Genomic DNA, 14,719 nt, shown 5'->3' with positions numbered 1-14,719 from the left:
GATCTCTGTATTCATCAGCATACCTAATTCCTGGAAATAGATTGTTGAGAAGATATGTATAGGCATGTGTATGAAATTAGTAGATTTACGTTGCTCACAATGAAAATGATGATGAATATGGTGAGTTTTTGTTTAGCAGAAAAGAGGGGAGGAAAGCCACGTTCTCTTGGATGATATATTTTACGGCATATATTTCGTATGAATGTATTTAACTACTAAACCTGGTCCAAAACTTGTGGAACTGAGGATTGAATAATGGGCCACTGACTTACCCAAAATAAAAAACCAACGCTACCAACCCAAATACATATGTATCTGTCCTAATACAAGATTGAGAGGTCAGTGTTTGATGTTTGTTGTTTGACAGTGTGCCAGGTGTCACAGAAACCTTATTCTAGCTTTAAAAAAGTGACTTGGAGGCCGGGGAATATATTGCTTTAATCACAGTTCTATGAAGTGTTTAATAGCACTGCACAGAGCTCACGAGGTCCTGACTGTATGGACAGCGGGTATGAGTTCTCAAATATTTGTAGCATCTCTATGCTCTGAAGGTCAGTCTGGTGTCTCCATTTGGACAATAATAAACCGATTATAAGAAATCCTGAGTCTCAAAGACTATTGCTGTACTGAGTATATCTAAAGCCCCTCAGGCGATGGCTTACTTTTGAGAGAAAATTTTGCACATATGTTTGATCCTGGACCAGTCCAGACCAGCTCTAACTCAGCTCCATCTCCTCGTCCCTAGATCTAATCCATCCTCTGCACTTAGACCTTCACTTGTGAGATCAAGCCTTGCTTATATCTGTCATGGATAGTAGGGTTCAGATGAGGTAATGCTTTGAAAATTATTTTTTTTAAAGATTTTATTTATTCATGAGAAAGAGAGAGACAGAGACAGAGACACAGGCAGAGGGAGAAGCAGGCTCTATGCAGGGAGCCCGACATGGGACTTGAACCCAGGTCTCCAGGATCATACCCTGGGCCGAAGGCGGCGTTAAACTGCCGAGCCACCTGGGCTGCCCAATGCTTTGAAAATTAGAAGTTAGTTTACAACATTAATGTGAGAATACTAGTGGTCATAACACTGGACCTGAAGTTGCCTGGACTCTAGTTTTTTCTTGACCACATATAACTGGAGAACCTTGAACAACCACCGTACCTCCTGGCTTCATTTTTCTCACTGCTAAATGTCTTGGTTTTGTTTCGTTTTGTTTTTGGAGGGCGGTGGAGAAGGTGTAGAAAGGAAGAAGAAGATGCATCCTCTTGATTGCTGCATTGTATTTCTGATAGAACAAGAAAGCCCATCAGAAATATTAAATCCCAGTGATTTTGGATTCATCATAGCACATCACCACTGTTTGTATCATTGCTTTATTCCAGACCAAGAAATTGATGTCTAAAATAGAGATAGATTTTTGGCTAACTGGAATAAAACAATATGCCAATGGAAGGAAGTGATGTCCTTTTGCCTAAGAAGTTAGGCAAAGAATTTTATGGGTTGGGAACTTCTGCTTTAGAAATACCCGAGTATCCTCTCAAAATGTGTCCATATTCTTCTTTGATTCACTGGCTACACAGCTATGGATACGGATTCTGCATACACCTGGATACCCATGGTATCCCGGGATTTAATTCCTATAACTGAATTCTTTCAGTATTGGCCTTTTAGGTAAGTGTAGACTGGGGCTGCTTTTCAGAGCAATGCCCTGCGCTGAGCACAGTATGCTGAGCTATGGAAAGTATGCATGACTTCCTCCAGAGGCTGGGTGTAAATCTAGCCACTGATGCTCTCAAAATACTTCAGAGTCTTAAAACAGGAGGAAGACCCAGAGATTAGATTCAGGCCTTCATACAGTAACCACCAGGAGTAGCAGGTTAAGGGGATCTTGTAGGCGCCCTACAGCAGTGCTTCTGAAACTTGAATGGTCATTAGCATCACTTGCAATGCTTAGTAACATTCAGATTATTAGGCTCCACCTCAGAGATTCAAATTCACTAGGTTTGAGAGGGTCCAAGAATTTCCATTCCTCACAATTTCTTCATCGGTGCTAAAGCTGCTGTTCTGTCTTTTGAGAGCCAATGTTCTAGAGCTTCCTTCCTTCTACCTTTTTATCCCTTATCAGAAGATTAGGATGAGGCTGCATTCCGCTAGTTAGTACTTGTGACAGAGAACACTGTCACTCTTCTACAGTGAATAAGGCCCGGGCCACGTTGTGGTTGCTTACCATGACCACTGACCCCACGCGTGGGAATAGAATAGACTTATAACTTCCTACCTTTCCCTGAGGTTGCATCTTCTTTCAAATTAGAAGGTCATCTGTGAAGTTCAGTGGCTTCCAACAGCCAGTTTGAGAACCAGTGCTAGGTTGGTTGCGTAAGCAAAACCAAGGAATGTGTTAGAAATATAAATTCCTTGCCCCTGCCCTGGGATATTTTGATTCATTGAATCTGGGATAAGCCTAGAGACCTGTGTTTTTAACAATCTCCCGTGATGATTCAATCCACTTCAAAGTTGTCTATCTATAGGCCTTGAATATTTCTTTCCATGGTCACCCATGGAATTATTATTCCAGTAATACACAGCTCTCTGGAGTATCTTTGCCCCAAATTTAGACTGTACCCTTAGAGAAGGGATCGGCAACCTTTTAGAAGAAGCATTCCACTATTTTTTTCTTTAGTTTTTCATCATCAGAGATGGCAATCCTGGTGGAATGGTCAGTGGCTCAGCCCCCCAAAAAGAACCTAATGGACACTGGGTTCTTCAGAGAAGCATCATTTCTGGTATGTTTAGAAGTGATTGTGTATACACAGGTACCCAGCGCCTTAGGCACTGTCACAAGCATGATTGCCCCCACTTGGGGTTATCAGAAAGAGGGAGGGGCCCTTGCATAAGTTCATGAATGAGTTCAGTGGTTCCCTCACCCAGTATACAATCGCTGAGTATCTGCTCCCAGGATAAACAGAGAAGCAAAAAACAGTTCTTGCCCTCAGGATTCCACACTTTTAAATCTTAACTTAAGATGCTGAGATGTAATAATGAGATGTTATTATCTCTTATACCTCCTCTGGCACACACATCCATGCTGGTGTATGTAGACACAGACACACAGACACACACGCACACCGTCTTCAGCACAGAAATGCATTTGGCACAGGTGCCAAGGATTGCCAACCATCTTACATACACACAACCTTAGAACCAGAAAACAGTGTCCACTTTGAGAGTTACTAACCCTAGCATCACCTGCACAATTTTATTTTAGGTAACAGATCACATAGTTTCCTTTCAAAAAGTTTTTATGGTGTTGTTATTCCTCTGTGCTGGAGTTGGTTCACAGTCCATTGAAGGAAAAAAAAACAATGGTATTTATTTTGTTATTTGGAGAGGAAAATGCCTCTCTTTAGAGGAGGTATAGACACTAATATTAATTTAAAACTCTTATGTCTAATATCTACTTATTATAAAAACAGGCACATTTTTCTTTATAATTATCTGTTACACTGGATCCAAATTCAGACATTTTATAACACTTACATAAAATGAACTGCTTGTATTAAAATTCATGTAATGCTCCTGCCTTCTCCAGTTTAAGTCAATCATCAAAGGACGCTCAATCTAGCTATATATATGTATATTTTTTTTTTCTTGAGCTAAATAATTTGAAGGTGTTACCAGCCCTCTTTGCTTTTGAGCAAGAGAAAATGCACTGTGGAAAGAAATGCTCTCTCTTATTTTTAAGGTCATTCATTGATTGGGTGATTGGGTTAAAAAGGCAAATGCCCCCTTTTCTTTTCTTTCTTTCTTTCTTTTTTTTTTTTTTTTTTTTGGTTGAACTTCCTTCAATTAAGCAATTAACCTTTTAAAAAAAGTATATTCAAAAATCTATCAAAAAAAGCTAAATGAGATTTTAACAAAATCCTGACAATTTCAGCTTAAACATATACACAGAAACCATATGTGCTTAGGAAGAAATATATACACACAGGCATTGTTTACAGTGTGTGTTTTTATATTTGGAAGACATTGAAGGAAGAGCCATTCCATACATACATTATCTGCAGTGTACATCCAGATAGCCCACATAGATTTCACATTAAGAGACAAAGATATCTTTATCCATGGTAGGTGGACAGACAGACTGACTTCAAACTTGGACTTGCAGTGTAGATTTTCTTTTTTTTTCCCCTCATCTCCGGGTACTGCTTTTCAGAATTGCCTCGGGCTACAGAACAGCACCTCAGATCCCCAAGGCCCACTGCCTGGCTCCTAATAGCCACTCTCCATCTGTGTCACATGAACAGCTGATGAGATCTCTCCAGTGTCTGTATTTTGGAGAGCACATCTACCCAGGTTAAAATGCTAGGGTTGCCAAGGAGCAGTCAGAAGCCATTAGTGTGGGTGAGAATTTGCCTTGCAGCAGTTCCGTGGCATGGTGGAGAGCGTGTACGCGTGTCCCTGCTTGAGCTCGTGTGTGTGTGTGTGTGCGTGTCTCCTTATGCAAGCGACCCCTGGTATACACGGGTATGTAGGGAGGGTGGACAGATGAAGACTAGCCTCCATATATCCAGTATTCGAAAGCCAAATGCCTTTTGTTTCCCTGTTACTCCGATTAGTTCTTTGACTATTTGGGGTCCCTTTGACTCACTCTTTTTTCTTTTCTTTCTTTCTTTTTTTTTTTTTTTTTTTTATCATAACAGACGGCAAAGAAAAAGAGAACAGCAACTTCGAGGTCGTGCTCTAGTGTTTGGGCAGATGGAAGGGAGCTGCTTTGCCTTGGGGCAGGGTGGTTGTAATGAAGTGGCCTGTCAGTCTGTAAATAGTGAGGGTCATCTCTTCCATGTGATGGAGGGTATCACATTGCAGTGAAAATGGAAATGTCAATAAAATTAATCTGCTAGCTCTTTGCTGTGGCTTCTCTGCTTCTCTGGTCAAAGAAGGTTGAGGGTTTTTTGGTGAGATAGGAAAAGAACAGGTATAGGGGAGCCCACAGATTAGACACAGAAGTTAGAAGGCGAGGAGCCTGCTGGGCAGGACGTTTCGGTGTAGCCCAGCCCAGGAGGACGGAATGGGTCTGGGACTGAGCTGGGAAGCTGCAGGAGCGTCTAACTCAGGCTACATTGAGCACAGAGTTTATTGTTTTAAGGCTTTCTTGGACAAGGTTTTTACTTAGCATGGGATTTATGGCATTTACTGCTAATGAATGTCTATTCTTAAATTACAAAAACCCCCATCTCAGCGCAATTCCCAGATGTCCTTCCAGGACCCCAGCTTCTTAAACACCAGCAGGGAGCATAAACTCTCCACTTCTCTGTTTTCCTCTTTCGTGTGGCTCCAGGCTAATGATGTGCAAGGAAAACACAGCCATCTATAAAGCCCCAGTGCTGTCCCCGTATTCTTCATTTATTTTGCATTTGATTATGCCACAAGTCGGATCTTGTTTCTTTCCTTTTTTAAAGTTATTAGTTCAAATATTAATGTAGGGATATGGCATATATTGCTGCTCTTGATTGATGCCTTCCCAAAAACAGGAAGACGTGCTCGTATGAATTTTAAGAAAGTAGGGGTCCTGCAATGCCTTGCCAGAAGAGTTTTTCAGATACATAATTTAGATGCCCTCCAGGCAGGCTTTCAAGGCATTTTTGCTGGAGGGCAAGAAAAAATAACTATGACTGTTAAAAGTAAATGATTTTTGCTAATGCACAATTAATGCCAGAGAAAAGCACAGAAGAGAAAGATGTTGATGGAAACTTCTGATTAAGTGAGCACCCTACCTTCATGTATATCTTTTCTTTTCTTTCTTTCTTTTTTTTTTTTTAATGATCATGATCATGATTAGCGGTGCAGAGAGCTAAAAGTTTCCATGTCATGCAAATGCTGAGTGTAGGGTCATCTGAGGAGTGTGTGAATGTGCGTGAGTGGGAGGTGACAGTCGTAGGAGGGGCTGAGCAGGCAGTGTGTTATGTGCAATGAACAGTGACACAGTTACTGTCACCTATGCAGGCAGCCTAGAATATATAGACTACAGAACATTTAACTTGATTACCCTACAGTATGTGTTCACGATGGGCATGGGGATGCATTTTCACCAAATGGGTTTTCTGATGGCGGTTTTCCCACATTGGATTCCATAATTGACAAAGAGCTACTGCACTGTGTCAAGCGCACAATTATAATTGAATTAATGATATGGGCGAGTGTGAGACACACAAAATTAACATTTGAAGAGGCCTGGTTTAATTTTGTCTTTTACATATTTGTGTCTCCAATTATACTTTAATGAAAGAGAATATACCTGCTTAATGGATTTCTTTCAACAAGCTTAGCTGAGCTCATCATTAGCTGCACATCGTTGTTGGCACCCTTTCTGTGTTGTCTAATGTATTTTCATTTTTTTTTTCCTACTAGGGGATGGTTTAGACAACAGTGTAGCTTCACCTGGCACAGGTGACGATGACGATCCAGACAAGGACAAAAAACGCCAGAAGAAGAGAGGCATTTTCCCCAAAGTAGCAACAAATATCATGAGAGCATGGCTCTTCCAGCATCTCACAGTAAGTCAACACGAAAGAGAAAGTTGTGTTGTTTTGCCTTCTGCTAGCAAATCGTACAGATTGATACAGATTTTTAGGAATAAGGTGCCTCTTCTCCCTTTCTTGAAATCTGTTGACTGATGGAGCAGTTAAGCTTTCATCAACTGTGGCCACTCACAGAACACCCTCTAGAAAGGAGGTTTTTGTTTTAATAGGCCAGGAATCGACCTTACTCAAGATGGTCTAGGGCCCTACACAGTATATGTAAGTAAATTTGTTATTGATGCTGAAGGTATGAGAGCAACTTCAGCTAATGCCACCGCGACCAAGCGAAATGGCTGCAAGGAGCTCATGAATCCATAAACACTGCTGATTACACTCTTAATGAAAGCCATCTCCTCTAGGAGGCAAAAAAAAAAGGGTTCCTTGCCCCATGCGTGTCCCAGCTCATTGGTATCAGGTGCAACTGGAATCACTGGAGCCACGTGCAAATGTGGCACGTGTTTATGTGACAAACACAGAAAGCTTATAGGTGCTGTAGTGCCTCCATCTGTAAGGTGGAGACTAAAGATTCCTTTGTAACTGTTCAAGTCCATTTTCTTCTAAGCCAACCCCGTTCACTTCTGGGCAAAGATCAACTATGCAACATCTTTTTTTTTTTTTTTTAAATTGTTTTTTTTTTTTTAATTTATTTATGATAGTCACGCACAGAGAGAGAGAGAGAGAGAGAGAGAGAGAGAGAGAGAGGCAGAGACATAGGCAGAGGGAGAAGCAGGCTCCATGCACCGGGAGCCCGACGTGGGATTCGATCCCGGGTCTCCAGGATCGCGCCCTGGGCCAAAGGCAGGCGCTAAACCGCTGCGCCACCCAGGGATCCCAACTATGCAACATCTTTAATGAGTTCTCTTTCTCCTGCTCACAGTCTCACAGTCGGTTTTATGCGGTGTATACCGTTGACTCTAAGACTCTCATGACCGAAAAAAGTCACGGTATCTTCTTACAGAGGGACTGGGCACTCATATTTTACTGTTCGTCTGGAAATTCTGGGCAAGTGGTAGAGGTATCAGAGGCGGTTGCTTGCTATGATATTGTTTTCAGGCCATTCTGTTTAGGCTCATGCTGAAAAACAGAGTACCCCGTTGAAAGCTGAAGGTCTTCTTTGATTATCCAACTTGTGGGTTGCCATGCTGAATGACATTAGTTACAGTGTCATGGGTCCAGGACAAGGTTCCACTTTTATTTATGGTGGTGGCTGTGGCTCTGCTCTTGCAGCAGACCTACAGAGGGCAAGGGGTGGAGCACTAGTGGGGAGGGCCAGGTGATAAATTCACATCCCTAAATCGGCCATTTTGATGTAAGGACATTAGTAGCAAACTAAGGTGTATCGATCTGGCCTGTGGTGTCAGGATTAGCCGGGGGAACCAGCGAGGCTGCCCTGGTAGTGGTTATTCTTGCCTTGCAGCTATGGCCATTTCAAAGGTCAGGGCCCTGCACTGACTTGGCTCAGAGGAATTAGACGGAACATGCGGTCTCTGGGCTGATTACTTAACCAAAGACAAAATAATGAGTCCTAAGCAAATACTGACTAATTGAAAGGGCTGTAAATCCATTACATATTGGTCAGGGATAATCAGGAGTATTTAATCACTTTTATCTATTCAGGAGCACTGAAGCTGCAACAGCAAAGCCCTGAACCTTGCCATGTGGCTATTATTCTCATCATTATCAAAATTACTTCACAGCTGTTCTTTGCTACATCACCTCAGCTGGAGATTTACTAACCTGTAAAATGTTTTTAATTTGGAAGTCGAGTGAGTGCAAGGGGAGGGGTTTCTCGTTTTTTTTGTTTTGTTTTGTTTTTTGTTTTGTTTTGTTTTGTTTTAACTGAAGGTTTGCTTGGTTAGAGTAGCAAGTTAGCAAGGCAGGGTAGGGGCGCGGAGACGGCGGGCGGGTGGGTGGGCAGGCGGCTCCCAGGCCGCTCACCTGTTCCCGGTCCTCCCTCCGTCTCCCTGGCTTGTTGCACAGCTCAGCCCTTCTTGGCGGAAAAGAAAGATCTCGACACTGGCTTCCCAAGCAAACATATCCATGTATTTGCAGACCCTCAGTACTGGAAGTCCACACCCCAGGCCAGCAGAACCTGAGCGAGTTCAGTGGCTCTGTTTACGAAAGAGGAAACTGAGACCCAGGAAGGGGAGTGATTAACTCCAGGTCACGCTGCCACCCGGACCCAACCTGCCCTGTCCCCAGCCCTGTGCTTTTTGATTCTGATGACTTGGCTAGAATCATTCTCCCCTTTCCGGGTGGCAGATAAATCTCACACAACCCCTGCCAGCAATGCACTCGGCATCAAAGCGGGGGACAGAGAAGCCAAGTGCCGTTCTCTGGATTTGTTGTTAAAGCTCCCCACTCCCCCCAGTCTCTGGGTGGGGAAGACTTCCTTCACCCCTTTCTCTTCAAGCTGCCCCCCCCAGCCATGTCCCCTGCCTTGAGCCCCCACATGGGTGTCTGGAGCCCTTGCTAGGCCCCCTGCCTTCCCCTGTCGGTACTCACCTCCCACGGCCCAGCCCTGGGCCGAACCCACCGTGTACTGTGGCCACTGGTGAAGAATTGTGCATGGCCAGTGATTGCCCACCTCTCCTTGTGACTTGGCCATGCAGGGTGCTGCCCACCACCCGCAGCACCTTGCCTCACCCCGAGGGTGCCTCCATCTGGGTAAAGTACCTCAAGACTTGGTGGAGAAGTCTATGGCCAGCTGAAGATTTTCATGAATGCCGGTCCGTAGAGTGGGGAGAGGAGAATTCAAAGAGCATCTGGAGGCCGGCATGCCCCTGCCCCGGCTCGACCTCACCTCACGGAAACCCGTTGAGTTCCCTGGACCTTCCGTGGGCCCAGTTTTCAAATGAGAGGGACACAGAGCAGGGTGTCCACACCGCAGGCTCCTTTCCTGCACCCGCAGCACTGGGGTTGCCTCACGAGCACGCAGCCAGAGCCCTGTTCTGTCCCAGCCCTGGTCATCCTTGTCTCCCTTTCTTTTCCTCTTCTTCTAAGTGCTTTATTTTTCTCCTCCCCATGACCTTCCTTCACAACATGGCCCTTTCATTACTTTCTCCCACTGGCTTTGTCTCCCAGTCTTTCCCTCTGCTCCCTCCCTTGCCTTTTCTAAACCTCCCTTGTGTCCTAAGGAAATTCTCCTCAGCTTTCTCTTTGGAAAAAAAAAAAAAAATTTCCCTCTTCATCCAGATTTTACCCCAACTGCAGAAGAGAGGTTCAGTAACTTTGATGAGGATGGTCCTGTAAAACTTTTACTTTCCAATCTTTAATGAGCTGAAAGATTTACTCAGCTATAATTCCGAGCTCAGAAACCAAGAATAGAGACCCCTAACTAGCGACATGTTAATTTAGACTTCTTTTCTTACATGCACTAACAGGCATGAGGAAGTCCTTGGAAATAGAGATGCCCACTATATTTTTCTGTCATTTAATTAATTTCAACTTTCAAAGTGAAATGTTGGCTCTAGCTCGCTGAAACTCGATGCAGTCTAAATTATTATTTCATGTAAATTTCTTCACAAGTGCATGATTCAGTGTGCATTCCTCCATTATTAGTCTCTTTAACATTATTTCAAACTGGTTTTTTTTTTTCCCCTTTTGTGCAGTATGACCTGTTCTTGTATTACAATAATCCCCGATGTACCCTTTTTTTCTTTCTTTTTTTAAAAAGAAGCTAATTGAATTATCTCATTATTTTAATTTGTTAAGCAAATGTATTTTGCATCTCAGGATGTGTTCTTAAAGAAGGGGGTTGCTGAGGCTTTGCCCCCTGAATGGGCCATTGGCCCATTTTGACATTCATGCATTCATTAACCAGCAGAACATAAAAGAACTCTGGTTGTATTTTTTTTTTTCCAAACACCCAACCAGCATGGAGCAACTTTTTCCAATAAGCCACAGGGGTCTCTCTACATATGTTCTCAACTGCAAGCTATTGTCACCTATTCTGAATACCTCAAAAGGCCCAGAGAAAAAAAGAAGCCCACCTCAACAAAGGCCAACTGTAGCAATTGTTAAGTCTTAGTCTCAATATGACAAAAATCATTAACCTTCAGTTTTCTTGGAAGAACAAGTTCTACTACAACTGTAACAGTTAAAACAGTCTCAGTACACCGCTAACTTTAGGGAGAAAGGTAGTATGCTTGCAGCTGATTGATTATCCTGAAGGAAATATTTGAACTAAATTCAAAGTGGCATTAAAAAAAAAACCACACAAATTGTTGGATGAATTGAGGAATTTCCATATTCAGAGTTAAGCACTTTGAATTTAAATTTCATCTGAGGCTAAATAATTAATTTCTGGTTTCCAACTACTAATTTCCAAAGTCTCTTTTAAAAATCCTCTTTAAAAAACTCATAATAATTTTGAAAAGGTAAACCCATATATATGGTGTGTATATATATATATATATATATTTCAAAATGATGTATATATTTAGAAATTCACCTGCTAGAAATGTTCTATATATGATTACCCCCCTCTTCTACTGGTTGATGGCTCTGCCTGGCTTCTCAGACTAAAAAATCTAGTGAAGATTGAAGAAAGAATCTGTTGGAAATGTATGTGCTTTTGCTGGAAAGTACCCAATGGCAAAAGAACTTAGGGAAATCCTAGGGAAGTATATTCCTTTCACTAACACATGGAGATTATGGTATCATAAAAGTAAGCCTGCCATTACAACTGTTTTTATTTGACTTCAAAGATAGTTAAAGAAAGAAACAGCAAGAAATAATGCCGGGGCTAGCGGTTTATTCATAACCGTGAAACACTCCTGCACGCCAAGAAGCCCTTAGTGTGCTCACTTAGGCTCTCAGGCACCTCCACTTGCCACCTTGGAGAGCTTTCTAGTTGTGCTGCAAAGAATATATTTGATCACGGAATGAAAACAGGAAGTGCTCATACACAAAGACACCACTTGCTCCTAGCAGTCTCTAACTAAAGGTTTTCTTATTTGAAAACACAGGGCTAAAGCTCACACTTAGGGGATGTGGGGCTTCTTTCAAAGATATGTGTACAGAATCAGAAGCAAATTTACTTTAAAGTGATGTAATACCATGCAGCCTTCCTGAAACGGCAGGTTATAAAAATGTTGCCCTTTGTTCATGGCAAAATGTTTTTTTCCCCCACTCTATCTCTGGTGGAGAGGGAGAGTGATGAAACCTGCCGTTCACAAGTAAAGTCGTTTGGCTCCTTGTCTATTAGAGATTGTTTTATGGGATTTTTTGTAAGGGTCTCTGGTAATAAAAATGAGTTTTAAAGTTTATCGTCTTGCAGAGACAGTGTACCCAAGTTATGAGTAAATATAGCTCCACATTACATTAGAGGAACACATATCTCTTCCTCTGTGAGTTCATCAGCTTGGTCATCTCAAAGTTTTTTTTATTGTGCACACCCATACACGTGAGAGACAGACCGAGAAAGACTCCAAAATAGACTATTTGCCTTTTAACTAGTTCTCTTTATCTTGTGTAGACCTAGATGGCTGCTTCTGCTTCTTCATCTTCTTCTTCTTCTTTCTTCTTTCTTCTTTCTTCTTTCTTCTGTCTTCTGTCTTCTGTCTTCTGTCTTCTGTCTTCTTCTTCTTTCTTCTCCTTCTCCTTCTCCTTCTCCTTCTCCTTCTCCTTCTCCTTCTTCTTCTTCTTTTCTTCTTCTTTTAATGAGGTGATCCAGTGTCAAAGTTAAGAGCATAGAGCCTGGCTGTCTGACTGTGGAAAGTTAGATGGGTCCTACCTGAATGGAACGGGAACACTGAATGTCCTTTCGTGGGGCTTTCCAGGCATAGGATTCAACCAGTGTCATGACTCTCAATTATTAATGACGGGGGCAAAGCAGAACAAAACACAGGGCCTGGAGTCTGCAACAGAGTAGATTTTTGATCGTGAACAGCTACCCTCTCTAAGTTTCATCTTCCATATCTGTAGAATGGGGATGATTCTAGAACCAACTCAGTAGGGTTGTTGCAGGGATTGTATGAGATAACGTAAAGCATTCAGCTCTATGCCTGGCTCTTATAATAAGGATATGGTGTAATTCTTATTTTAATCTAGCTGAATGGCTAGCAGGAGGCTTTGACCAATAGAACTGAGCAGCCAAAGTAATCACTTGATTTTGTGGTCTGTGTGAGCCGGCAAGATCAGGTTTTGCCAAACCAGTCCCAAATGCCTCTCAGCAGGAGAGACCATCATCTAATTATGCCTTCCAGAACTGTAGAAATAGCTGATGGCTGCTAAGCTATGCTCAACGATACCATCCATGAGAGCTGGTGCTAATGGAAAGCCAGAGCATCCTGGTAAGGTGAGCCTTCCAGGATAAGGTGGGAGATGAAGAAGAAACTGGTTACGGAACAGCTCAGAACGCCTCAGCTGGAGACTACTTTTGATAGAGAATGCTCCCTTTTGCTCTAAGAGGTCCAATATGTGAGCAGAGTCTAGCATCTCCAGCTTCCTCAGAGCATTAAAGTCTAGAGTCCCTGCCAGACAGCATGGTATTTTTTTAAAGGGGTCACTGAATGTGAAATTAGAAGACTGGGTTTGAGCTCTTGTAATCTCAGGTAAGCTAGTCAACCTCTGAATTTACTTTTTCATCTAAAAACTAAAATCGTACATTTGTGTCCTACTTAGCTGGTTGGTTGCTACATCAGATGAGGTAGTCGGTTTATGACTGTGATGTGCTGTACAGATGTTGAGTATTTGGGATTTGTGGTTGTGTGCCTGGGTTTCCAACGGCCTAAGCTCTAGTAGTACCACATGAAATTAGCAAGGGTGAGAGAACCTGCCAGCCCCAGGTTCTCCACTTGTTCATTCCACATGGGTATCCATGGGGAGACTCTGATCATTCCTATCATTAGTTATCTTTCTAAGGGTCTTGGATGGTTAAGTGCATCAGTACTCCATGACATTAGTTATTTCTACTTGAAAATTAGTGCCTTTCTGATTCTGAGATTGATCTACTTAATACCAATTGCTACAGGCCAAATGAATACCAAGAATAAAATGTTGGACTGACTTATGCAGTGAGAGATGGCCTGTCTCACATTCAGAGATCTGGATGAGTCCAGGATAGAAGTGGGGCTCTTGGGCTCAGGAATCCTTATGTGGAGATGCAGATGCAGAACACACAGCTGAAAAGCACCAGCAGAGAGGGCTTCCCACAAACATGCAGTGGTGGGAGGCTGCCCCTAGCTGTAGCCTTTGCATTGTTTTTCTGCTTGCCAGGAGAAAACATCTGTGAATTATTTGAATGGAACCTTATACTGGAGATCGTCTGAATTGGTGTCATCTCTGTTTAATTTCAGGAAATGATGTCACAATGCATTAAATAACAATGCTGGGTGATTTATTTTCCCATGGACATGCTGTCCTAAGCATTCCTCTTCTCTCACAATGTTTCCAATTAACTGTAAGCTTGAGTGTTCTTCCTATTTCATAATGATTTTGAGGGGTGGGGGCGGGAGACGGGGGTGGGAAGAGTGGTAATTTCAGAGGTTGCTGAGGTTCAGAGCACATCCATCATGTCCTCATTGGGACAGGGAGGGTACTGAACATTGGGACTGCGATCACCAGTGTCAGTCTACAACAGGGTTGGTTGGTTTTATTTTTTTAAAAATTTTTTAAAGATTTTATTTATTTATTCATGAGAGACAGAGAGAGAGAGATAGAGAGGCAGAGACACAGGCAGAGGGAGAAGCAGGCTCCATGCAGGGAGTCTGATGTGGGACTCGATCCCAGGTCTCCAGGATCACACCCTGGGTTGAAGGCAAACGCTAAACTGCTGAGCCACCCGGGCTGCCCTGTTGGTTGGTTTTAAAGAACATCTACAAAAGAAAGCTGGATGTTCTGATCTTAGCTGCCCAAAGAGTCACCAGATAATTTTACTAGCGACCTGCATACTGGAGCTTCTGTCTTTATCAAAGTTTCTATGCACTCCCTTCTTCAGTAAAGAATAGAGGACATAAGTCAATTTCTGTGTGCCATCTGTCGTCGTTTTTACAATTTCTCAAATTAAAGAGACAGGCCAAAAATTTAATGTTGTGTTGAATCCTAGAAGCTCCTCTAGAAGAAGTAAAATTGTGACTAAATTTACTTTGTCTCTCTTGAGGAAAAGAAAAAGTTGTGCCTTGTTGTGTCATAACCTTTC

The 14,719-nt window shown here is 42.5% G+C and overlaps 1 protein-coding gene across 13 annotated transcripts in view; it reads left to right on the top strand.

The window, feature by feature from the left end:
* MEIS2 (Meis homeobox 2) overlaps positions 1-14,719 on the top strand; it is a 207,155-nt gene that overhangs the window by 58,218 nt on the left and 134,218 nt on the right. For all 13 annotated transcript variants that reach the window (XM_072738220.1, XM_072738216.1, XM_025998432.2 and 10 more), the window contains exon 8: positions 6,407-6,552. In XM_072738220.1, the coding sequence (XP_072594321.1) occupies positions 6,407-6,552 (146 nt within the window). The remainder of the gene's footprint in view (positions 1-6,406; positions 6,553-14,719) is intronic.

Source organism: Vulpes vulpes, chromosome 15, assembly GCF_048418805.1.
Source record: "Vulpes vulpes isolate BD-2025 chromosome 15, VulVul3, whole genome shotgun sequence".
Lineage (NCBI taxonomy): Eukaryota > Metazoa > Chordata > Mammalia > Carnivora > Canidae > Vulpes > Vulpes vulpes.
The sequence above is the reverse complement of the archived record's forward strand: the minus strand, read 5'-3'. Positions and strand labels throughout refer to the sequence as shown.